Source organism: Anolis sagrei, chromosome 3 (assembly GCF_037176765.1).
Source record: "Anolis sagrei isolate rAnoSag1 chromosome 3, rAnoSag1.mat, whole genome shotgun sequence".
Classification (NCBI taxonomy): Eukaryota; Metazoa; Chordata; class Lepidosauria; order Squamata; family Dactyloidae; genus Anolis; species Anolis sagrei.
In genome coordinates this window covers 267,376,465-267,403,445 of record NC_090023.1, presented here as the reverse complement: position 1 = coordinate 267,403,445, position 26,981 = coordinate 267,376,465, and the positions used below count along the sequence as shown (strand labels likewise).

Below are 26,981 nucleotides of genomic sequence, written 5' to 3'. Positions count from 1 at the left end.
CACTAAGGCGACCAAGGCTGTCTCAGTACCATGCCCCGGCCTAAAGCCAGACTGTGCCGGATCCAGATAATCCGTGTCTACCAAGAATGCCTGGAGTTGTGAGGCCACCACACGTTCCAGGACTTTGCCCAAAAAGGGGAGATTGGAAACAGGCCGAAAGTTGACGAATTGAGTGGGGTCCAGTGATGGTTTTTTCAACAGCGGTTTTATTACAGCTTGCTTTAAGCTGGCTGGAATATTGCCTTCCCGGAGGGAGGCTTTAACCACCACCTTCACCCACTCGGCCAATCCCCCTCTGGCCGAGTGGGTGAATAAACTAAGCCAAGGAGCAAAATAAGCACAAAGAACTTATCCTGTCTAATGGTAATTCCTGCTCATTCCGAAACTTAAATACAGAGAACAGAACACACAAAGCAGATTTTAGCAACCAAAAAAGATATTGGCAACTGCAGAACATCTTGCCGAAAGCCTTGGAGCTTTCTGCTAAAAAGAGGCATTTGTTTCAGGCTGGTTTTCAGCAGGAAATAAAGAAAAAGAAGCTGCAATAAATTAGGGAGCGAAATATAAAACAAATAGAGCACTTGTAGATTTATGTTCCATCTGAAGGTGTCCATAGAGAAACACCTGGATTGTAAACACAGCAGTGATGACACATTTATGACATTGCTAGGCGCCAAATGTGTTTCTACAAGAAAGCGACAATCTGTGGCTTTTAATTAAAGTGCGTCCATTCAATAGTTGAGATGCGCCCTGAGGCACTCCAGGTCAGGAAGAAGCCCTCCGACTTTAAAACACACCACACGAAGAGTGAAGAAACAATAAATAGTAAATAGTCAGAAGAAATAAATGCTTGTAAGAAAATAAGAAGGTTCCAAAAAGTCCATAAAAAGCAGTAACACAAAGCAAAGTCCCCACAAATAATAAAAGCAATCCAAGACAGCATTAATCCAGAGATGCAAAGACAATCCAAAAGTTGTTGTAGGTTTTTTCGGGCATCACATGGTTTTGCATAATCTGGAGTCCTGTTTTTCTTACCTGGACTTCTGGCTGAAGCATTATCCTAGTCAAGGAGGATATGGTGGAGGCTCCTTCTTTGGAAGCTTTTAAACAGAGGCTGGATGGCCATCTGTCAGGGGTGATTTGAATGCAATATTCCTGCTTCTTGGCAGAATGGGGTTGGACTGGATGGCCCATGAGGTCTCTTCCAACTCTTGGATTCTATGATTCTATGAGCCCTGCCACATGCACAATGGTGCATGATATTGACAAGCTGGAAGAAAAGTTCAAGAGGGGTAATGACAGGCATAGAATCATGGAATCAAAGAGTTGGAAGAGACCTCATGGGCCATCCAGTCCAACCCCCTGCCAAGAAGCAGGAATATTGCATTCAAAGCACCCCTGACAGATGGCCATCCAGCCTCTGTTTAAAAGCTTCCAAAGAAGGAGCCTCTACCACACTCCCTCCGGGGCAGAAAGTTCCACTGCTGAACGGCTCTCACAGTCAGGAAGTTCTTCCCAATGTTCAGATGGAATCTCCTTTCTTGTAGTTTGAAGCCATTGTTCCGCATCCCAGACTCCAGGGAAGCAGAAAACAAGCTTGCTTCCTCCTCCCTGTGGCTTCCTCTCACATATTTATACATGGCTATCATATCTCCTCTCAGCCTTCTCTTCTTCAAGCTAAACATGCCCAGCTCCTCAATCCGCTCCTCATAGGGCTTGTTCTCCAGAACCTTGATCATTTTAGTCGCCCTCCTCTGGACACATTCCAGCTTGTCAATATCTCTCTTGAATTGTGGTGCCCAGAATTGGACGCAATATTCCAGGTGTGGTCTGACCAAGGCAGAATAGAGCATGGGGAGCATGACTTCCCTAGATCTAGACACTATGCTCCTATTGATGCAGGCCAAAATCCCATTGGCTTTTTTGCTGCCACATCACATTGTTGGCTCATGTTTAACTTGTTGTCCACGAAGACTCCAAGATCTTTTTCACACGTACTGCTCTCGAGCCAGGCATTGTTCCCCCATTCTGTATTTTTGCATTTCATTTTTCCTGCCTAAGTGGAGTATCTTGCATTTGTCCCTGTTGAACTTCATTGTGTTAGTTTTGGCCCATCATCTCTCTAATCTGTCAAGATCATTTTGAATTCTGCTCCTGTCCTCTGGGGTATTATCCCTCCTATTTGGTGTCGTCTGCAAACTTGATTATCATGCCTTCTAACCCTTCATCTAAGCCATGAATGAAGATCCTGAGCAGGACCAGGCCCAGGACGGAACCCTGCTGATGGCACTCCACTCGTCACTTCTTTTCAGGATGAAGAGGAAGTCTTGGGGAGAATCACCCTCTGGGTTCGTCCACTTAACCAATTACTGATCCACCTCACCGTAGTTTTGCCTAGCCCACATTGGACTAGTTTCCTTGCCAGAAGGTCATGGGGGACCTTGTCAAAGAAGGCCTTCCTGAAATCCTGACACGCCACATCCACGGCATTCCCCGCATCTACCCAGCTTGTAGCTCTATCGAAGAAAGAGATCAGATTAGTCTGGCATGACTTGTTTTTGATAAATCCATGTTGACTATTAGCAATGACTGCATTTGTTTCTAAGTGTTTGCAGACCGCTTCCTTAACAATCTTTTCCAGAATCTTGCCCGGTATCGACGTGAGGCTGACCGGACGGTAGTTGTTTGGGTCGTCCTTTTTTCCCTTCTTGAAGATTGGGACCACATTGGCCCTCCTCCAATCTGCTGGAACTTCTCCCGTTCTCCAAGAACTCTCAAAGATGGTTGCCAATGGTTCCGAAATGACTTCCGCTAGTTCCTTCAATAATGTTTAAATATGTGAAAGGATACTGTATTATCCTTTTTAAAGAATTTACTCTGTTGTAAAAAGAAGATGGCAGAGTCAGTGCATAGAGGTGACATCAAAAGGCAGAACTACTTCACTTTGGGGATAAAAGAGTAGAGAATGCAGTAGGGGAAATGAAGCACAAAATAGGTATTTTATTTGTTTATCGTGTCAGGAGCAAACCAAACAGTTGTATTGAATTTTTTTAACAAACAAACAAACAAAGCACAAAGTTTGCAAGCTTAGTAGTTGATTAGATGTCCTTTGACCAGTATCTGGCCACTTGGAGTGCCTCTGGTGTTGCTGCAAGAAGGTCCTCCATGGTGCATGTGGCAGGGCTTATAGAATCATAGAATCCAAGAGTTGGAAGACACCTCCTGGGCCATCCAGTCCAACCCCATTCTGCCAAGAAGCAGGAATATTGCATTCAAATCACCCCTGACAGGTGGCCATCCAGCCTCTGTTTCAAAGCTTCCAAAGAAGGAGCCTCCACCACACTCCGGGGCAGAGAGTTCCACTGCTGAACGGCTCTCACAATCAGGAAGTTCTTCCTAATGTTCAGATGGAATCTCCTCTCTTGTAGTTTGAAGCCATTGCTCCATTGCGTCCTAGTCTCCAGGGAAGCAGAAAACAAGCTTGCTCCCTCCTCCCTGTGGCTTCCTCTCACATATTTATACATGGCTATCATATCTCCTCTCAGCCTTCTCTTCTTCAGGCTAAACATGCCCAGCTCCTTAAGCCGCTCCTCATAGGGCTTGTTCTCCAGATCCTTGATCATTTTAGTCTCCCTCCTCTGGACACATTCCAGCTTGTCAATATCTCTCTTGAATTGTGGTGCCCAGAATTGGACACAATATTCCAGACGTGGTCTAACCAAAGCAGAATAGAGCATGGGGAGCATGACTTCTCTGGATCTAGACACTGGGCTCCTATTGATGCAGGCCAAAATCCCATTGGCCTTTTTTGCCACCACATCACATTGTTGGGCTCATGTTCAATTTGTTGTCCACGAGGACTCCAAGATCTTTTTCACACGTCCTGCTCTCGAGCCAGGCCTCATTGTCCCCCATTCTGTATCTTTGCATTTCATTTTTTCTGCCTAAGTGGAGTATCTTGCATTTGTCCCTGTTGAACTTCATTTTGTTAGTTTTGGCCAATCATCTCTCTAATCTGTCAAGATGGTTTTGAATCCTGCTCCTGTCCTCTGGAGTCTTGGCTATCCCTCCCAATTTGGTCCCGTCTGCAAACTTGATGATCCTGCCTTCTAGCCCTTCATCCAAGTCATTAATAAAGATGTTGAACAGGACCGGGCCCAGGATGGATTATGACCTAGAAAGCTCTATACGGTTCTGGTCCAGCTGACTTGTCCGAACGCATCCATCCCTACGTCCCACCTCGTAATCTAAGATCATCCGGGAAGGCCCTGCTCTCACTCTCGTCGACAGGGGAAATGAAGCACAAAATAGGTATTTTATTTATTTATCGTGTCAGGAGCAAACCAAACAGTTGTATTGAATTTTTTTTAACAAACAAACAAACAAAGCACAAAGTTTGCAAGCTTAGTAGTTGATTAGATGTCCTTTGACCAGTATCTGGCCACTTGGAGTGCCTCTGGTGTTGCTGCAAGAAGGTCCTCCATGGTGCATGTGGCAGGGCTCATAGAATCATAGAATCCAAGAGTTGGAAGAGACCTCCTGGGCCATCCAGTCCAACCCCATTCTGCCAAGAAGCAGGAATATTGCATTCAAATCACCCCTGACAGGTGGCCATCCAGCCTCTGTTTCAAAGCTTCCAAAGAAGGAGCCTCCACCACACTCCGGGGCAGAGAGTTCCACTGCTGAACGGCTCTCACAATCAGGAAGTTCTTCCTAATGTTCAGATGGAATCTCCTCTCTTGTAGTTTGAAGCCATTGCTCCATTGCATCCTAGTCTCCAGGGAAGCAGTAAACAAGCTTGCTCCCTCCTCCCTGTGGCTTCCTCTCACATATTTATACATGGCTATCATATCTCTTCTCAGCCTTCTCTTCTTCAGGCTAAACATGCCCAGCTCCTTAAGCCGCTCCTCATAGGGCTTGTTCTCCAGACCCTTGATCATTTTAGTCGCCCTCCTCTGGGCACATTCCAGCTTGTCAACATCTCTCTTCAATGGTGGTGCCCAGAATTGGATACAGTATTCCAGGTGTGGTCTGACCAAGGCCGAATAGAGCATGTGGAGCATGACTTCCCTGGATCTAGACACTAGACTCCTATTGATGCAAGCCAAAACCTGCTAGGATTCCATAGCATTGCCACCTGGCAGTTAAAATGTTGTCAGACTGCATTTATTCCACAGTATAGACATGCACGAGACATTAACAAGAACCTAGCCCTAGTTGAAAGTCTTTTTAATTTCATTTCCCTCTTGCTGTGAGCCCTTTTGGTTTCTCCAGCATCCTTTTCTCGTCCAGAGAGGCCACTCTTCTCTTTTCTGCAGTTCGAGTAGGTCATTGGCTTTTTCCCTTCTGAAAAACAAAATTGTTTTCCGGGAAATCATCGTACTTTATCCCAGGCGTCTGTGAGAAACTATCCTAACCATCCATCTCTTCAAAGCCCCGGCCCACGTCGCAATTCATAAAGCAAAAGGCTTTGGAGTTTGTCAACCTCAAGAAGCCCAAGGGTCAGGCCGATGGCTGGGTTTGCAAGTGTTTGCAAGAGAAGCCATCTGTTTGCTTAAATAAACTTGCAAGGGACAAAAGCGTACGTCCACTTTGAACAATTGCAAAAATGGCAGAAGCCACAAGCCCTGGCAGGCCAGGATGCCTTTTATCTCTGAGCCAAGGGGAAACCGGTTTGATGTCTATATCGCTCCAGAAGTATTTAAGATATAATCAATATTCAGTATTTATGTAGGCTGTTGCTAGCTTCCAAATCCTTCCAGCGATGCATTATCTCAGATTGCACCCACATTGTGGAATTAATGCAATTTGACATGGCTCAATGGCTCAATGCTATGGAATCCCAGGAGCTGTAGTTTTGCAAGGTCTTTAGCCTTCTCAAGAAGGGGCTCATCAAACTACAAATGCCATGATGCCACAGAAGTTAAAGTGGCATCAAACTGCATTAATTATATAATGTAGATGAATGCACCTTAAGAGAAAAAATTTCAACTTGGTGCCTTTCGGATGTCTCGGATTACATCTCCCATCATCCAGTCAGTGGTTCAGATAGTGACACTTTTCAACTCCATTTTAAAATGTTACTACTACTACTACTATCACTACTACTACTTGTATAGAAGGTAAGGGGACCAAACCTGTAATAGAAACAACTGATTTTTGGAAATAAGTATTGTAATTGGCTGGTCTGGGGTGAAGGGTCAGCACTGGGTGATTGGACAATATGGAAGCAGGAGGATGAAATATTGTAGGTATCAAGACATACATGTTCTGCACAATTTGTTAATGGGAAGTGCTAAGATAAGAATTAAAAAACTCTAAAATTACAACAGCAAAACAGCAGAGAGGAAACAACCAGGCACATCTTAACACCTCTCAACAGAACATTTTCCCAGGCTCAGCCAGGCCTTCAAATGCTAATGAAGGTGATCAGCTGAAACATTCACACCTATCTTCAGCAGAGAGCTCTTTGCCCCACCCCAGTCATTCCACGGATATATAAACCCATTTTCCTATTTCCAACAGACCTCACTACCTCTGAGGATGCTTGCCATAGATGCAGGCGAAACGTCAGGAGAAATGCCTCTAGAACATGGCCCTATAGCCCGGAAAAACCTACAACAACCCATTCACACCTAACTCCAGCAGACAAGAGTCCTTTGCCCCACCCTAGTCATTCCACAGATATATAAACCCATTTTTCCTACTTCCAACAGACCTCACTACCTCTGAGGATGCTTACCATAGATGCAGGCGAAACGTCAGGAGAAATGCCTCTAGAACATGGCCATATAGCCCGGAAAAACCTACAACAACCCATTCACACCTAATTCCAGCAGACAAGAGTCCTTTGCCCCACCCTGGTCATTCCACAGATATATAAACCCATTTTTCCTACTTCCAACAGACCTCACTACCTCTGAGGATGCTTACCATAGATGCAGGCGAAACGTCAGGAGAAATGCCTCTAGAACATGGCCCTATAGCCCGGAAAAACCTACAACAACCCATTCACACCTAACTCCAGCAGACAAGAGTCCTTTGCCCCACCCTGGTCATTCCACAGATATATAAACCCATTTTTCCTACTTCCAACAGACCTCACTACTCTGAGGATGCTTACCATAGATGCAGGCGAAACGTCAGGAGAAATGCCTCTAGAACATGGCCATATAGCCCGAAAAAACCTACAAGAACCTAGTGATTCCAGCCATGAAAGCCTTCGACAATACATAAGATAAGAATGTTTAAACACTGAATATGTTAAAGCTACAATAAATAAAAAGTTAAAAAACTACTACTACTACTATTATCATTACATAATTACATAATCCACCAGCATGGAAGCGATGCTCCTATGCCACCAACTCCGCTGGACTGGCCACATTGTCCGAATGCCCGATCACCATCTCCGAAAGTTGTTACTCTACTCCCAACTTAAGAACGGGAAATGAAATGTTGGTGGGTAGGAAAGGAGATTCAAAGATGGGCTTAAAACACACCTTAAAAACTGTGGCATAGATTCCAAGAATCGGGAAGCCCTGGCCTTTGAGCATTCTAACTGGAGGTCAGCTGTGACCAGCAGTGCTGCAGAATTCAAAGAGGCACGAATGGAGGGCAAAAGGGAGAAATGTGCCAAGAGGAAGAAGGTGTGCCAAGCCAACCCTGATAAGGATCACGTTTCAGCTGGAAACCAATGTCCTCACCGCGGGAGAGCATGCGGAACAAGAATAGGCCTCCACAGCTACATACGAACTCACCGCCAAAACACTACACTTGGAGGACCATCATCCTCGGGCTACAAGGCGCATCTGTGCTGTCGACGGGAGCGAGAGCAGGGCCTTCCCGGATGATCTTAGATTACGAGGTGGGACGTAGGGATGGATGCGTTCGGACAAGTCAGCTGGGCCGGAACTGTATAGAGCTTTCTAGGTCATAATCCATCCTGGGCCCGGTCCTGTTCAACATCTTTATTAATGACTTGGATGAAGGGCTAGAAGTCAGGATCATCAAGTTTGCAGACGGGACCAAATTGGGAGGGATAGCCAATACTCCAGAGGACAGGAGCAGGATTCAAAACGATCTTGACAGATTAGAGAGATGAAGGGCCAAAATTAACAAAATGAAGTTCAACAGGGACAAATGCAAGATACTCCACTTTGGCAGGAAAAACGAAATGCAAAGATATAAAATGGGGGACGCCTGGCACGAGAGCAGTACGTGTGAAAAGATCTTGGAGTCCTCGTGGACAAGAAGTTAAACATGAGCCAACAATGTGATGTGGCAGCAAAAAAAGCCAATGGGATTTTGGCCTGCATCAAGAGGAGCATAGTGTCTAGATCTAGGGAAGTCATGCTCCCCATGCTCTATTCTGCTTTGGTTAGACCACACCTGGAATATTGTGTCCAATTCTGGGCACCACAATTCAAGAGAGATATTGACAAGGTGGAATGTGTCCAGAGGAGGGAGACTAAAATGATCAAGGGTCTGGAGAACAAGCCCTATGAGGAGCGGCTTAAGGAGCTGGGCATGTTTAGCCTGAAGAAGAGAAGGCTGAGAGGAGATATAATAGCCATGTATACATATGTGAGAGGAAGCCACAGGGAGGAGGACGGAGCAAGCATCCTTCCTGCTTCCCTGGAGACTAGGATGCAGAACAATGGCTTCAAACTACAAGAGAGGAGATTCCATCTGAACATGAGGAAGAACTTCCTGACTGTGAGAGCCGTTCAGCAGTGGAACTCTCTGCCCCGGAGTGTGGTGGAGGCTCCTTCTTTGGAAGCTTTTAAGCAGAGGCTGGATGGCCATCTGTCAGGGGTGATTTGAATGCAATATTCCTGCTTCTTGGCAGAATGGGGTTGGACCGGATGGCCCATGAGGTCTCTTCCAACTCTTTGATTCTATGATTCTGAGGAAGCCTGCCACAGATGTGGGCGAAACGTCAGGAGAGAATACTTCTGGAACATGGCCACAAATAACAACAACTCAATAACAGTTATAGTTTCACACGGCCTTCAGATTTCGTTGGCTAAGAGCGCAGGGGACTCACCAAACTATAAATCCCAGGATTGCATAGGATTGAACTGCGGCCTTGTGTCAATCAAACCCTCCTGACTCTTTGAAAGAGGGGGATTTTTCCCAGCATCCCCTTCGCACCCTCTTAGTAAAGCATCCCCCGTTGCTAGGAGACGCCTCTCCCCGCCCCTCCGCTTCTGAATGGCATTCGTTTTGGCGAATGATGTGCTCCTCTAACTGAGGGGGCGGGGCCTAGCGGGCCTGCCGTTGCCAAGCGACAAGGGAGTGAGTTGGACCTTCTAATAAAAGCATCCCCCGTTGCTAGGAGACGCTTCTCCCCGCCCCTCCGTTTCTGTTTGGCATTCGTTTTGGCCAATCACGTGCTGCGCTGACTGAGGGGGCGGGGCCTAGCGGGTCTGCAGTTGCCGAACGACAAGGGAGTGAGTTGGGCCTTCTAATAAAAGCATCCCCGTTGCTAGGAGACGCTTCTCCCCGCCCCTCCGTTTCTGAATGGCATTCGTTTTGGCGAATCACGTGGCCCTCTGACTGAGTGGGCGGGGCCTAGCGGGTCTGCCGTTGCCAAGCGGCAAGGGAGTGAGTTGGGCCTTCTAATAAAAGCATCCCTCGTTGCTAGGAGACGCATCTCCCCGCCCCTCCGCTTCTGTTTGGCATTGGCTTTGGCCAATCACGTGCTTCTCTGACTGAGGGGGCGGAGCCTAGCGGGTCTGCCGTTGCCAAGCGACGAGGGAGTGAGTTGGGCCTAGTTCATTTCGAAGCTGAGCTTGGGAGTCGCCACTTCCACCTCAAATTCTCCCTTTTTGGGAGGTGGAAGGGCCTAGAAACCTATTTTTAGGAAGTGGAAGGGCCTAGAAACCTATTTTTCTTAAAAAATAGAATAAAGTTCCCTGACTTTCTGTCACTCAAAGATTTGCACTCTGCACATGCTCAGAGGTACGTCCTTGTTTAGCTTTGCAAAGCTTTGGGAGCCTGGCTTCAAGATCTTAGCTTATACAGCCTATTACTATTGGAATTGAATGAATTAAATGATTTAAATTGTTTTCTGTGTTTCAGTGTCTGGGATATTTAATTTGTGGGGTTTAAATATGTATATTTTATATTTTCTTACCTCTATTTAGCTCATTTTGCTTCATTATTATATTGTGTTTGTATAATTGTATAATTTTCATAATTGATTAATTTTGTATAATTTTTATATATTTTATATTATATTTTATATGTATTCTATATATATTTATGTTATATATACTATATTTCGCTCATTTTGCTTCATTATTATATTGTGTTTTCTTGTGTGTGTATTTTAGCTGGATGTAATTGCTTTTATTGTATAACTTTATATATATTTATATAATATTATATTTTATATGTGTTTAGTATTTATATATATATATAATATTTATATTATATAAATTTTTACAATATATATATATATAAATTAAATATATATTATGAATTTATATTATATTTGATATAGATATATATTTTTATATGATAGACATATAATTAATATAATATATTTATATTAGATTTGAGATATATATATATATATATATATATATATATGAGTATTATTATTTATTTTATTATTTACAGTATTTATATTTCGCTTTTCTCAACCCTAGGGGGACTCAAAGCGGTTATTATTTAATTTTATATATATACATACATATATATATATATATATATATATATTATTTACTTTATTATTTACAGTATTTATATATCACTTTTCTCAACCCTAGGGGGACTCAAAGCAGTTATTATTGTATTATTATTTACTTTATTATTTACAGTATTTATATATCGCTTTTCTCAACCCTAAGGGGACTCAAAGCGTTTATTATTTAATTATATACACACACACACACACACATACATATACATACACACACACACATTTATATTACATTTTATATATTTTATATATATTATATTACATTAGATTATATTTTATATAGACATTAGATTTTATATCTATTATATTTATGTATTTTTTATTTATTTTTCATTTCTCCCTCTTCTCATGCTTTGAGGTCAGTTACAGCATAATTAAAACAGATAATTGGGTTGCTGTCAGTTTTTTGGGCTGTATGGCCATGTTCCAGAAGCATTCTCTCCCGACCTTTCGCCGGCATCTATGGTAGGCATCCTCAGAGGTTGTGAGGACCTCACAACCTCTGAGAATGCCTGCCACAGATGTGGGCGAAACGTCAAGAGAGAATGCTTCTGGAACATGGCCATACAGCCCAAAAAACTTACAGCAGCCCCATGATTCCAGCCATGAAAGCCTTCGACAATACAAAGTTTTTACTGTCTAATAAACTTTTCCCATGTTCTTATGATAGAACCAATTAGGAAATGACATTTGTAACCCAGGAACAAACATCGTGTTACATAGTGTTGTTGTTGTTGTTGTTATTATTATTATTATTAGTATTGTTAACTTTTATTTCTATCCTGCTTTTCTCCCCATAGGGACTAAAGCCAACTAACAGTCGTGTGACACAACTTTGTAAACATTTAAAATAAGACAAATACAAAATTTCCAAAAAAATATATTTGTATATTGTATTCTAATTACAGGTTACCCCCCTCTGACAGCTGCTTGACATTTCATGATGGGGGACATCCTTGCGTATGAAGCGGAATTGCTCGGAATGGTGAAAGAGGTACTTTTTTATTTTCACTCACTGATTTTCTTTCTAGTGATACTGTGAGGCTTCATTTTGCAATATGGTTTATTTTGGTAGGGTTGTAAAGAGGCCCTGTAATTACATGTGTGTGTGTGTGTGTGTGTATACATACACACACACACACACACATGTAATATTACTAAGAATATTACAATATAATGGTATAGTACAATACAGTAAAATATAATACTGATACTGTGCTATGCTAATAATATAATATATTGTATGTATATATAATAAAGCATGCCCAAAAGGTGTGTTTTTTTCAATACAGTAAATAAACTGTTTTTCCCCCATAGCAGCTGTGTTTTTTGCATCTCAATTTACCTTCCCATTTTGAATTTTTTAAAATAATATTACTATTCTCTTCGGGGATGTTCTGTTCTGGCATTAGCATCTAATCTGTTACTATAGCATGTAAACAAACAAGACGTAGGCAGTGATCATGTACCCAATTAAGTGAAAGGAAACCCCACTGAAACCAGAGCACTTCCTTTTGTGTAGAAATATACGATATTGCACCATTAGCATCCTATATTTCTTATTTGCTATATTGGAGCAGGCCAATTGTCACAGAAGGAAAGATTTTGCAAGTCTTTTGCTGTTTTTGTCCCCAAGAGAGACCGTTAGTTTCCTGTTCTGTTTCACTAGCCTATTGTAATCCTTTTTTTGTTGTTTGTATCTTTTAATGCAGGGGTTCTCAACCTGTGGGTCCCCAGGTGTTTTGGCCTACAACCCCCAGAAATCCCAGCCAGTTTACCAGCTGTTAGGATTTCTGGGAGTTGAAGGCCAAAACATCTGGGGACCCACAGGTTGAGAACTGTCGGAAATATGAAATATTAACTAGGTATTAGTGATTACAAAAGTGCAAGTCAAGCACTGAAAGAGTGAGTAGGCCAAAGCCTGTTAGAGTCAGTGGGCCAAAACTAGTGTCATCCTGAGGAGAATAAGTTGGCCAAATCCTGTTAATGGGCCAAAACTAGTGTTGTCCTGAGGAGTGTGAGATAAACCTCTGTGTGAGAGAAGCCTCATGTAAGAAAGCTCCAGTGTAAAGGCTGCTGCATGTAAAGCTATTATGTATTTGTTTATTTTATGGAAAGTCACAGGTCCACAGTCTGGGTGTCCTCCTGGACTCATCACTTACGCTTGAAGCTCAGGCGTTGGTGGTGGTTGGGAGGGCCTTCGCACAATTAAGACTCGTGTGCCAGCTGTGACCGTACCTCGTGAAGGCAGATCTGACCACGGTGGTCCATGCCTTAGTCACCTCCAGATTGGACTACTGTAATGCACTCTACGTGGGGCTGCCCTTGAAAACAGCTCAGAAACTTCAGTTGGTTCAACAGGTGGTGGCCAGGCTACTAACCGGTGCTTCTTACAGGGAGCGGTCAACCCTCCTGTTTAAGGAGCTCCATTGGCTGCTGTTCATGGAGCTCCTTAAACAGGCCTACAAAGCCCTGAATGGCACCTACCTGCGTGACCGCATTTCTGTGTACGAACCCACACGATCCCTTCGATCATCTGGAGAGGCCCTGCTCACGTTCCCACCTCCCTCGCAGGCTCGATTAGTGGGGACGAGGGAGAGGGCCTTCTTAGTAGTGGCCCCTCGACTCTGGAACTCACTTCCCAGGGACATTAGACATGCTCCAACATTGGCAGTCTTTAGGAGGAGTCTAAAAATGTGGTTGTTCCAGTGTGCCTTCCCAGAATAGGAGAACTCTCAGCAATATGCCCTCATAATGCACTTTAATACTGACTTAGGGTGGATTGTTGTTCCCTCATTTCTCTCCGAAAAATCCTATCCAGTTATATTTTTTACCTGTCCACGTCAGCATATTTTCAATTTTAATTTATTACATTTGGCCCAGCCATTTTAAAACTGTTTATATGTCACTATTGATAGTTGTTTTGTTATGTGATTTATATGATTTGTATTTTATTGATGGTTTATTAATGTTGTGTTATTGATGTTGTTTGATGTATTTTGGGCTTGGCCTCATGTAAGCCGCACCGAGTCCCATGGGGAGATGGTAGTGGGGTACAAATAAAGTTTTATTATTATTATTATTATTATTATTATTATTATGGAAACCTTGTTCTTGTAAAAAGTGCAACCATATTATTTCACTACAGAGAAAATCCTCCTTTGGGCTACTCGTGCTGCCGATAAGTTACTCTGCTCTACATTTATGTTTTAATGGAAAATGTAATGACATATTTTCTTGTTTGCAGTATTTGGACTATGCAGAGTTTGAGGAGACTGTGAAAACTTTCACAAAGGAATGCAAAATAAAAGGGAAGCCATTGCCTAAGACAGGAGGTAGTTGTGCAAAGGACTCTAAGACACTAATAATCCAGGTAACACCACACTTTTTGCAGAATTATTATGTTTTATTTATTGAATGAAACCAAATGCTTCTATTTCTTTGCCGGGCTTCAACTGTGCTGCTATGCTGTCATTTTAGTATGAATCTGGGATCTCCAAACAACCATTATAATATGGCTGAATGGGTTTGCTTCAGAAGTAAAAGCAAACCTTTTCCCCGTGTAAAGAAATGTAGCAGCAATAATTCCTGGAATTTTTTTCCAGTGGATTTCCAAATATTGTAGATGATTTGCTTTATTGGATTGTTGTCTTCTTTATATTGCTTTCTGAGAAAATGTGTTGTAGCAGTCATTGGATGTTCTGCTTTCCTCTTACTCATAAGTAGAAAGATGGCCACCTCTGCCCCCTTCCTGCGCTCAGTTATTACATTGCTCACTACTTAACCCTGGCAGCGAAATGCAGCCTCCTTGTAAAGTACTTGCAATTGTGCTCAGTCGAAATACCAGGCTATGTCTTGCAAGTGTGATATGCTTATTTTATTTATTTTGGTTGCTTCTACCCCGCCCTTCTCACCCCGGGGGGCACTCAGGGTGGCTTACAAAAGCGAGGCACAATTTGATGCCCGCAAAACATACAGCAAAAGACAATAACATCATTTAACAACAACAATTCAATCAAGAACAGCAATTACCATAAGATAATAATTATAATAGGTAAAAACAACCATAAAACCAATAAAAGCAATAAAAATCCATACAAACCTCCTTGACGGTCAGCGTTTCACAATCTCATAGTTTAAATTCCAATTCCATAATTGTCAGTCCTTTTAGTCCTATACATCTGGTTTCTGTATCTAATTGTCAGGTTGCCCAAAGGCCTGGTCCCACAACCACGTCTTTACCTCCCTCCTGAAGGTGAGGAGGGATGTTGACACCCTAATTTCCCCCGGGAGTGAGTTCCACAAGTGAGGGGCCACCACTGAGAAGGCCCTGCTCCTCGTCCCCACCAGCCTCGCTTGTGATAGCGGTGGGGTCGAGAGCAGGGCCTCCCCGGATGATCTCAAGTTCCGGGGTGGGACGTAGAGGGAGATACGTTCGGACAGATACACTGGACCAGAACCGTAAAGGGTTTTGTAGGTCAAAACCAGCAACTTGAATTGTGCTTGGAACTGAACCGGCAGCCAGTGGAGCTGACACAGCAGGGGGGTGGTATGCTGCCTGTATGTCGCCCCGGTGAGCATGCTTCCAAGATATAGCCTGATGTTTGGATTAACTTTTGTTAAAGGGTAAGCTTTCCAGGCATGGGCAAACTTTGTCCCTCCAGGTGTTTTGGACTTCAACTCCCACAATGCCCAACAGCCCATGCCTTACTCTCTTCTCTTTTCCTTTCTGTTTGGAAGGATCTTCTGACTTCCTTTACCGACGGAGACCAGGACGTCTTCTTTGAACTCTGGGAGGAACACATCCCCTCCACAGTGCGAGACAAAGAAGCTCTTGCCCAGAAGCTGGAGTTCTACCTTCACATTCATTTTGCCATCTTCCTCTTAAAGCACTCGGTGGGGAAGCCGGTATGTTTGCTCTGCTCTAAATTTGGCTGCATGGGTTTTCTGACTGTCTAGGTTTTTAATGAGTAGTGGAGCCTGGGGTGTGCTCGACTGTTGAGTCCCTGTCTTGGTGTACAATCCATTCAATTCAATCCTCTTTCCGGTTTAATATTTAATTTTGGTTTGTGGCTTTGGTTTAGTTCTTCCTGGGGAAGTCTGACTGTGCCCTATCTTATAGTACTCCTCTATAAAAAGGTAAAGGTTTTTCCCTGACGTTAAGTCCAGTCGTGTCTGACTCTGGAGGTTCTTGGGCCTTCCAGGTGTTGGAGGGCCCAAATTTGCCCATGCCTGATCAAAACCATTATAATGATGTTCATGCCAAGGGTCCTGCCACACAGGCCTATATCCCAGAATATCAAGGCAGAAAATCCCACAATATCTGCTTTGAACTGAGATATCTGAGTCCACACTCAGGTTTAGCACAGCTGGTAAATCATCAGCAACTATAAGTTCGAAGCCCCGGCTCGGCGTGAGTGGCCAACTGCCAGCCCTGCTCACTGTTTACCTAAGCAGTTAGAAAGCAGCTTTAGCTGTAATTAGAAATATTAGGTACTAGGTTCTTGTGGGTTTTTTCGGGCTATAGAGCCATGTTCTAGAGGCATTTCTCCTGACGTTTCGCCTGCATCTATGGCAAGCATCCTCAGAGGTTGAGGTCTGTTGGAAGTAGGAAAAATGGGTTTATATATCTGTGGAATGGCTGGGGTGGGGCAAGGAGCTCTTCCCTGCTGCAGTTAGGTGTGAATGTTGAGCTGATCACCTTCATTAGCATTTGAAGGTCTGCCTGAGCCTGGGAAAATCTGTTGCTGGGAGGTGTTAATCTGTGCCTGGTTTTTTCCTCTCTGTTGTTTAGCTGTTATAATTTTAGAGTTTTTTAATACTGGTAGCCAGATTTTGTTCATTTTCATGGTCTCTTCCTTTCTGTTGAAATTGTCCACATTCTTGTGGATTTCAATGGCTTCTCTGTGTAGTCTGACATGGTGGTTGTTGGTGTGGTCCAGCATTTCTGTGTTCTCAAATAATATGCTGTGTCCAGGCTGGTTCATCAGGTGCTCTGCTATGGCTGACTTCTCTGGTTGAAGTAGTCTGCAGTGCCTTTCATATTCCTTGATGCGTGTGTTGGGCAATGCTACTGCGTTTGGTGGTCTCTATGTAGACTTGTCCACAGCTGCATGGTATACGGTAGACTCCTGCAGAGGTGAGAGGATCCCTCTTGTCCTTTGCTGAACGTAGCATTTGTTGGATTTTCTTGGTGGGTTTGTAGATTGTTTGTATGTTGTGTTTCCTCATCAGCTTCCCTATGCGATCAGTGGTTCCCTTGATGTATGGCAGGAACACTTTTCCTCTGGGTGGATCTTCATCTTGATTCTCGTGGCTTGTTCTTGGTCTTGCAGCTCTTCTGATGTCTGAGGTGGAGTCTCCATTGGCCTGGAGAGCCCAGTTGAGGTGGTTCAGTTCATCTTGGAGGAGGTGGGGTTCGCAGATTCTTTTTTGCACGGTCTGCCAAGGCTTTTATGGTGCTTCTTTTTTGACTTGGGTGATGGTTGGAGTTTTTATGTAGATATCTATCTGTGTGTGTGGGTTTTCTGTAGACGGTGTGACCCAATTGTTGATCTGGTTTGCGGATGACTAGGACATCTAGATATTAGATGTTATATTAGGTACCACTAAAAGTGGGGTAGGTGTTTTATAATGCCATAAAGAAAAAAGAAGATCAGATAATGCTGGAATGAGGATGTCCTGACAACTTTTCTTCATAGAGGATGGAGCAACAGTACCCCCTGTGGACTCGAGCCCAACCGTCCATGGCATCAAAACAACACTTCCTTCTGTTCTGTCTGTGTACTGTCTATACAAACGGCATTGAATGTTTGCCGTGCTTGTGTACTTGTGATCCACCATGCGTCCCCTTTGAGGTGAGAAGGGCGGAATATAAATGAAGTGGTGTTGTTGTTATTATTATTATTTGAAATACAACAAGATGAGTCCACAGCAAACACTCTGCTGTGTGTTGAATTGGATCACACTTGTCTAGGACTGTGTGATGTATCGGCAAATGATGCGTGCAGATCCCAGTAAGGTGGCCTTCTGCAGCTGGCAGATGGTAATTTTGTCAGCGCTGATTGTGTTTAAGTGCAGGCCAAAGTCTTTAGGCACTGCACCCAGTGTGCCGACCACCACTGGGATCACCTTGACTGGCTTGTGCCACAGTCTTTGCAGTTCGATTTTTAAATCCTCATATCATGTTAGCTTTTCCAGTTGTTTCTCTGCAATCCTGCTGTCACCTGGGATTGCAACATCAACGATCCATACTTTGTTTTTTAACACGATTGTGAGGTCAGGAGTCCTGTGCTCCAAAACTCTGTCTGTCTGAATCCCGAAGTCCCAGAGGAGTTTGGCGTGTTCATTCTCTGTAACTTTTTCCGGCTTGTGATTCTACCAGTTCTTTGTCGCAGGCAGATGGTATTTGTGGCACAAGTTCCAAGGAATAGTCCAAGGAATAATTTGTGGCACAAATTCCAAGGAGATATGATAGCCATGTATAAATATGTGAGAGGAAGCCACAGGGATTTGAATGCAATATTCCTGCTTCTTGACAGGGGTTCTTACTGGATGGCCAATGAGGTCTCTTCCAACTCTTTGATTCTATGATTCTATGAATCATCTGAGTAATGGTATTGTGCCTCTGCTTGTAGTCTGTCTGCGCAATCTTCTTGCAGCAGCTCAGGATATGATTTATTGTTTCATCTGCTTCCTTGCGGAGTCTACATTTGGGATATGGTGTTGTTGTTGTTATTATTATTATTATTATTATTATTATTATTATTATTATGTGGGATTTGATATACTAGGATACTCTAGGATATAGGGCCCCAAGTCCTCGTAATGCAATCCTAATCCTTCTTGTTAATCCTTTGTGCTTTCCAGTTGTTTCCAATTCATGGCAGCCCTAAGGCAAACCTATCATGAAGTTTTCTTGGCCTTTATTGGTCTTGCTCTTCGCTTGAGAGGTTTCCCACTGGGCTTCCATTTCCGAGTTAGGATTTGAACCCTGTTCTCCAGGGTCGTTGTCCTACAGTGAAACCACTAGGCCATGCTGATTTTCGGTGCATCCTTATTTGATAGGAGGTCTCAATAAACACAGATGGGAGTTATTCCAGAATAAGAACGCATAAGATGTCTTTTGTACATGCTATACCATTTTATTCCTTATGCAAACGTGTTCCTTGGAGCAGTTTCATCAGTCAAAAGCTGTGGTAAATAAAACATGCCAGCCTTTAAGATGTCACAAGATTGCTGCCACAGACTGACACGGCTTCCACAGAAATATTGCTTTTGTTCCTTTTCCTGTAGTAACTTCACCTGGGCAAGAAGCATAGACGTCTAAGAACTATGGCTTGTGTCTCTGCAGTCTCAAACCGTGAAAATACAGGCTTTTTCTAAAATGGTTGAGACTTAGATTGGAAAGAAGCAACATAAACTGTGCTATTAAAACCAAGACATCGTGTTTCTATACCTGGAGCAATCATATCCATACAATAGTCAGGCACTTTGGGTAATAAGGCCTTAAAGTAGTCTAGTGTGGTTGGGGAAAGTCAGTAGAAGTGGTGCCATAAGGTCACCTGCAGGCTGCCTGCGGTATTCGGTAGGTGAGAATTGAGGCTTTCTAAAAATACAGCATCTTGCTGTGCGCTCTTTGCTTTCTCTTCGTATTGGTCCCCGCGCAATCAAAACAGCAGGGAAAGTGTTGTGAGGGCTGCTGGCTAGTTACATTTGGGCCTTAAAGGGACTTTCATCCAAGATGCAAGGTAATAAATAGTGTTTTGTATACCTCCCAACAGAGCTAGTATAAAGTTATCTGCATTGTTGTTATGCCACTTGTTTCCAAAAGAAGTAAAAGTATGATTATTCTCTGGATGGTACTGAGAAGTGATCCACATCTTCAGCAAGATGCAAGAAGCAGTTAAATTTAATCATATCTGGTAGCCATTGTGATATAGTGGTTTGAGTGTTGGACTTGGCCATAGAAACCCTCTGAGTGGTCCTGTATCAGGGCTCTTATCCCAGGATCTGATCCCAGGTTTTCTGCTTTCAACTGGATTATAGGAGTCCCCACTGCCAAATAATAATAATAATAATAATCTGTCTATCTATCTATCTATCCATCTATCTATCTATCATCTATCTATGATATGTGCATAATGAGTACCTTAAAAACAAAAGAACAAATGAATGAAATCACACCAAATGTGGCAAGAAAACGTCTCACAACACAAGGAGTGACCATCACTCAAAAAAAATATATGATTTTGTTATTTGGGAGTTGTAGTTGCTGGGATTTATAGTTCACCTACAATCAAAGAGCATCCTGAACTCCACCAAAGATGGAATTGAACCAAACTTGGCACACAGGACTCCCACAACCAACAGAAAACACTAGAAGGGTTTGGAGGGCATTGACCTTGCGTTTTGGAGTTGTAGTTCACCTACATCTATAGAGTACTGTGGACTCAAACAATGATGGATCTGGGTTGTTGTAGGTTTTTTTGGGCTATATGGCCATGTTCTAGAGGCATTTTCTCTTGACGTTTCACCTGCATCTATGGCAAGCATCCTCAGAGGTAGTGAGTGATGGATCTGAACCAAACTTGGCATGAATACTCAGTATGCCCAAATATGAGCACAGATGGAATTTGGGGGAAATAGACCTTGACATTTGGGAGTTTATAGTTCACCTGCAATCAAAGAGCATTCTGACATCTGCCCTTGCACTGTGCTACTCTGCTGCTGAGTATGCATGCCCAGTGTGGAACACATCTCACCACACTAAAACAGTGGATGTGGCTCTTAATGAGACATGCCGCGTTATCATGGGGTGTCTGCGCCCTACACCACTGGAGAAATTACACTGCTTAGCCGGTATTGCACCACCTGACATGCGCCAGGAAGTAGCAGCCAATAGTGAAAGGAACAAGGCAGAGACATCTCCAGCTCATCCCCTGTTTGGGTATCAGCCAGCATGTCAACGACTTAAATCTAGAAATAGTTTTCTAAGATCTACAGAGACACTCGCTGGAACACCTCAGCAAGCGAGAGTCCAAAAGTGGCAGGCTCAAACCCAGAACCTCAACCAATGGCTGATACCAAATGAGAGACTCCCTCCTGGGCACACAGAAGACTGGGTGACTTGGAAGGCGCTGAACAGACTGCGCTCTGGCACCACGAGATGCAGAGCCAACCTTCAGAAATGGGGCTACAAAGTGGAATCCTCGACATGCGAGCGTGGAGAGGAGCAAACCACTGACCACCTGCTGCAATGCAACCTGAGCCCTGCCACATGCACAATGGAGGACCTTCTTGCGGCAACACCAGAAGCACTCCAAGTGGCCAGATACTGGTGAAAGGACATTTAATCCACTACCAAACTCACAAATTTTGTATTTTGTCTGTTTGTTTGCTTTGTTCTGTTAGAAATGTAATATAATTTGACTGTTTGTCCTGACACGACAAATAAATAAATAAATAAATAGAGCATTCTGAACCCCACCAATGACAGAATTGGGGCAAACTTCCCACACAGAACTTCCATGACCGACAGAAAATACTTAAGGTCATCCAGTCCAACTTCCTTTACCAGGGCAAGAAAACATAATCAAAGCCCTCCTGACAAAGACCCATCCAGCCATAGATATAGATATAAATGATTCACACAGAGAGAGAGAGGTATAGTATCCTAGATTTGAAAGGGACCCCTAAAAAAGGACAATTATATGTTGCCTGTTCCAGAGTAGGCAAACCAGACACTCTCCACATCAACACTGACAAAGAAATAGCAAGAAATACTGTTTACCCAACAAGCAACAAGAAATTACAGATATTAGAAATCAACACTTTCTTATTACTTTATTTCCCAGATCACCTGACTGGGCCACAGCAACGCGTGGCAGGGGACGGCTAGTCTGGGATAAACAGAAAACTTGAGATCAGATCCTGGGATATAGGGCCTGTCTAGAAGGGCCCTCACACTCTATCTCCCTTACAGACAGGCAATGACAAGCCTTGCTCTGAACTAATTTTGGCAGGAATACCCTATGATACAGGCATGGGCAAACTTTGGCCCTCCAGGTGTTTTGGACTTCGACTCCTGCAATTTGGAGGGCCAAAGTTTACTCATACCTGCTATGACAGGCTCGCTTAGAGCTTCGGTATGGTTGGGCTACTTCACATAACTTGCCAGACTTAAGCCACTGCCAGACATGTTCGGCATCAACTTTATTTGTCATGTCAGAGCAACCAGTCCATTATATTACATTTCTAACAGAACAAAGCAAACAAACAGGCAAATACAAAACTTGTGAGTTTGGCAGTTGGTTAAATGTCCTTTGACCAGTATCTGGCCACTTGGAGTGCTTCTGATGTTGCTTCAAGAAGGTCCTCCATTGTGCATGTGGCAGGGCTCAGGTTGCATTGCAGCAGGTGGTCTGTAGTTTGCTCTTCCCCACACTCGCATGTCAAGGATTCCACTTTGTAGCCCCATTTCTCAAGTTTGGCTCTGCATCTCGTGGTGCCAGAGCGCAGTCTGTTCAGTGCCTTCCAAGTCGCCCAGTCTTCTGTGTGCCCAGGGGGGAGTCTCTCATTTGGTATCAGCCATTGGTTGAGGTGCTGGGTTTGAGCCTGCCACTTTTGGACTCTCGCTTGCTGAGGTGTTCCAGCGAGTGTCTCTGTAGATCTTAGAAAACTATTTCTAGATTTAATTCGTTGAAATGCTGGCTGATACCCAAACAGGGGATGAGCTGGAGATGTTTCTGCCTTGGTCCTTTCACTATTGGCTGCTACTTCCCGGCGGATGTCAGGTGGTGCAATACCGGCTAGACAGTGTAATTTCTCCAGTGGTGTAGGGCGCAGACACCCCGTGATAATGCGGCATGTCTCGTTAAGAGCCACATCCACTGTTTTAGTGTGGTGAGATGTGTTCCACACTGGGCATGCATACTTAGCAGCAGAGTAGCATAGCGCAAGGGCAGATGTCTTCACTGTGTCTGGTTGTGATCCCCAGGTTGTGCCAGTCAGCTTTCGTATGATATTGTTTCTGGCACCCACTGTTTGCATCAACTGTAATACAGCTATGCAAAGAGCTGACATGTGTTTCTTTATTTTACAAGAACAAAGTGGCTTTGGATAAAAGGATTTTGTGCTTTAAAACCTACCTGGAAACCAAAGGGGCAGGCCTGAGCCAGACGACAGAATTCCTCCCGTTCTACGCCTTGCCTTTTGTTCCCAACCCTATGATCCACCCTTCCTTCAGAGAACTTTTCCAGGTATGCACCTGCTTTGTTCAGAAATTACAGCTATTTTATTGGAATGTTGTGTGCTTTTTGGGCTATAGTTTCATGTTCTGGCAGCATTTTCTCCTGACGTTTTGCCCATGTCTGCGACTGGCATCTTCAGAGAATCTCATTTTATCAGAGGAACTATTTTATTATTCTGTTCTGTTGCAATCTATATGTCCCAGTTGTTCCACAAAAGCTTCCTAGCCATTTCTCTGTTGGAATTGATAGATTGACACACTCAATAAAGCGTGTGTAGTCTTGTGTTCACCCAAAAGTGTTAAAAGAAGACATTTTTTTGAGGTGTTAGATCAATTTACTTAAAATACAGTCCACAGTAATGTTGTTACACATTCACAGGTTTTGCTGAAGGGGTGATATGTATTTGGAACAGATTTTTTTTAACTTTTATTTTTTTCCTTTATTTTTTATTAATTATTTGACACAATCCCATACATAATCAGAAAATGTACATTCAGAAATAATGAAACATGTCTAGATCTGTATGCAGATGGCAACTTGTACAAAATAAGTATAACATACTTTACCATTCATTCGAATTTAAGACATTTTCAAAGGAAAATCCATGCAAACTATTCCTAACTAGAACTGTTTCCATCTAGATAACAGCAATAGTGCCATCAGCTATTTCTCTCCCCCCCCCCCCCTATATCAAACACACACACAAAAATAATCCCAATGTATTTGGGAAATTCCTTACGAGGCCAGAAATATATCTTAAATATATCTTCATGATCAAGAGAGTTTCAGAAAACAAGACATATTATTAAAGTCTTCTTTTTTACTCCTTTTTACACTTTTGGGTGAACACAAGACTACACATGCTTTATTGGGTGTAGTTAAAATGTTTTTAATTAACTAAAATATATGCACTAAAACGACTTACACAGATTAAAAGAGTTTCCAGATACCAAATAAAATAAATGAGCATACAAGAATGTTATTTATTTTAGAGACTTTCTATTGTATTCTGTATGGAAGAACCACCTCTTTTTTGAATGCAACAGAAATCCAACTGCGTTGTCGAAGGCTTTCATGGCTGGTATCACTGGGTTGCTGTGAAGTTTTCCAGGCTGTATGGCCATGTTCCGGAAGCATTCCCTCCTGACATTGCACCCACATCTATGGCACACTCTGAGGATGCCTTCCATAGATGTGGGTGAAACATCAGGAGAGAATGCTTCTGGAACATGGCCAGACAGCCTGGAAAACTCACAGCAACCCAGAAATCCAACTGATGGGCAAGCCTCTCTGAAGCATGTTCAGCAACCTTGGTGTTGTACTAAAAAGGGCTTTTTCTGTCGAGAAATTGCCAGTTATATTGCTCCGAGTGATTGACAACATAGGAGTGAAAATGGAGACGAATGGGTTACTCGTGAAGATGGCATAATATTAGAGAAATGCTTTCTTCCAGTCAGAATCCTGCAGTTTTCATTCTTACTCCATTGTTATTTTTGTGTCGTTCTCAAATACACCTCAACTGCAGAAATCCATCCAAGAGGTTATTGAAGACTGTAAATATTGTGACTTGTTCATCAGGGTACAATGTGCTCACATTCATCTCTATTGGACAACCATAATTTTTTGTCCTTTTCCTTGGCTGCTTTGCTGTTGTGTGTTTTCCATTTCAAAGAAGGTTGCGGAGGAGAACTTAATGATGATTTTTGCCAGTAAAGATGGCACTTTTTCCATTTTGATGACCACTCTGCATTTTACAATATTCCCAGTAGCTTTCTGCACATCAACCATTCCCCAAATGGTCTGTTATTCTATTTATTTTACCAGGGAACACATTTTAAGTTGCATGTTCTTCTGCCTTGCTTCCTGCCTTCGACAACATTGTAATGCATGGCATGCTTTATGTACATATTTGGAAAACAGTTTTGATCTGTGTACGTTTCTCTTCTAGGACTCTTGGGAGTCTGATCTGAAAACAAGGTTGGAAGAATTCCTGTCTGTGACGCTGAAAGCCAGTAATACCCCAAGGCTTTTGACGTTATATGTATCCTTTGCAAAAAGCTTTCAAAATAGTCCTATTGCAGTGATTACGAAATGATTCCCTCTTGGTTTTTGGTAGAATGAGAATCACTTGGCTTCTCAGCATCTCGATGATATTGTATTGTTTGACTCTGTACATAGTTAGGTGAAAGTTCTGACTTCAATAGAACAGTCACCCAAGTAGATTGCAATTCACTGATTAGTAGGATATGTTTTAATCAGTGAATAAATTGGCAAATTGGATGTTCGAATAATCCATGTACAGTATTGATGTATGAGTAAATAGTTTTGAAGAAAAAATATACTGTACTTTTGCATCATACACACATACTATGCATGGCTATTCTTTTCAGTCTAAGGCTGGCTGTACAATATAATTAATGTCATTTAACAGTGTAATGAAAACCTGCTCACGGGCCTCCATACCGAGAGGCTGCAGAACCAACTACCTTCAGGGCATTACTCCTGAAACATCTGCCTTATTGGAAAACGATTACAGGATCCACAACGAAGTCCCATTTAGTGAGTAGACCCTTCAGGCAGGGCAGAGCATTGTGTCCTCCATCTCTGAAGCCAAGAAAGAACAGTGGATCAAGCTGATCACAGAGGTCGACATGGGCAGGAGCAGCCAGAAGGCGTGGAGGCTGCTAAGACGGTTGAGCAACAACCCCTAACAAACAAATACCCATGCCAACATAAAGGCAGATCAGACAGCACACCAACTATTGAAGAATGCCAACATAAAGGCAGATCAGACAGCACACCAACTATTGCCTTCGACAAGGTCCCCCATGAACTTCTGGCAAGGAAACTAGTCCAATGTGGGCTAGGCAAAACTATGGTGAGGTGGATCTGTAATTGGTTAAGTGGACGGACACAGAGAGTGCTCACTAATGCTTCCTCTTCATCTTGGAAAGAAGTGACAAGTGGAGTGCCGCAGGGTTCCGTCCTGGGCCTGGTCCTGTTCAACATCTTTATTAATGACTTAGATGAAGGGCTAGAAGGCAGGATCATCAAGTTTGCAGACGACACCAAATTGGGAGGGAGAGCCAATAGTCCAGAGGACAGGAGCAGAATTCAAAACGATCTTGACAGATTAGAGAGATGGGCCAAAACTAACAAAATGAAGTTCAACAGTGACAAATGTAAGATACTCCACTTTGGCAGAAAAAATGAAATGCAAAGATACAGAATGGGTGACGCCTGGCTCGAGAGCAGTACGTGTGAAAAAGATCTTGGAGTCCTCGTGGACAACAAGTTAAACATGAGCCAACAATGTGATGTGGCGGCAAAAAAAGCCAATGGGATTGTGGCCTGCATCAATAGGAGCATAGTGTCTAGATCTAAGGAAGTAATGCTCCCCATGCTCTATTCTGCTTTGGTTAGACCACATCTGGAATATTGTGTCCAATTCTGGGCACCACAATTGAAGAGAGATATTGACAAGCTGGAATGTGTCCAGAGGAGGGCGACTAAAATGATCAAGGGTCTGGAGAACAAGCCCTATGAGGAGCGGCTTAGGGAACTGGGCATGTTTAGCCTGAAGAAGAGAAGGCTGAGAGGAGATATGATAGCCATGTATAAATATGTGAGAGGAAGCCACAGGGAGGAGGGAGCAAGCTTGTTTTCTGCTTCCTTGGAGACTAGGACGCGGAACAATGGCTTCAAACTACAAGAGAGGAGATTCCATCTGAACATTAGGAAGAACTTCCTGACTGTGAGAGCCGTTCAGCAGTGGAACTCTCTGCCCCGGAGTGTGGTGGAGGCTCCTTCTTTGGAAGCTTTTAAGCAGAGGCTGGATGGCCATCTGTCAGGGGAGATTTGAATGCAATATTCCTGCTTCTTGGCAGAATAGGGTTGGACTGGATGGCCAATGAGGTCTCTTCCAACTCTTTGATTCTATGATTCTATGATTCTATGAATGGGAAACCCAACCTTGCTACCAAAGTAGGAAAGAAACCAATAGCCAGACAACCAGAGAT

At 43.1% G+C, this 26,981-nt stretch overlaps 1 protein-coding gene across 3 annotated transcripts in view; it reads left to right on the top strand.

Annotated features, from left to right (window-relative positions):
• The first annotated feature begins 9,724 nt into the window (after positions 1-9,724).
• Positions 9,725-26,981, top strand: part of ARMC9 (armadillo repeat containing 9) — a 152,913-nt gene continuing 135,656 nt past the window's right edge. For 2 of the 3 annotated variants that reach the window (XM_067466115.1, XM_067466114.1), the window contains exons 1-6: positions 9,726-9,966; positions 11,620-11,705; positions 13,959-14,084; positions 15,452-15,619; positions 22,816-22,971; positions 24,911-25,003. In XM_067466115.1, coding sequence (XP_067322216.1) covers positions 11,652-11,705; positions 13,959-14,084; positions 15,452-15,619; positions 22,816-22,971; positions 24,911-25,003 — 597 coding nt within the window. In that variant the 5' untranslated portion in view covers positions 9,726-9,966; positions 11,620-11,651. Of the gene's footprint in view, positions 9,967-11,619; positions 11,706-13,958; positions 14,085-15,451; positions 15,620-22,815; positions 22,972-24,910; positions 25,004-26,981 lie in introns of all 3 variants that reach the window. The other variant, XM_067466116.1, reaches the window with a different exon arrangement.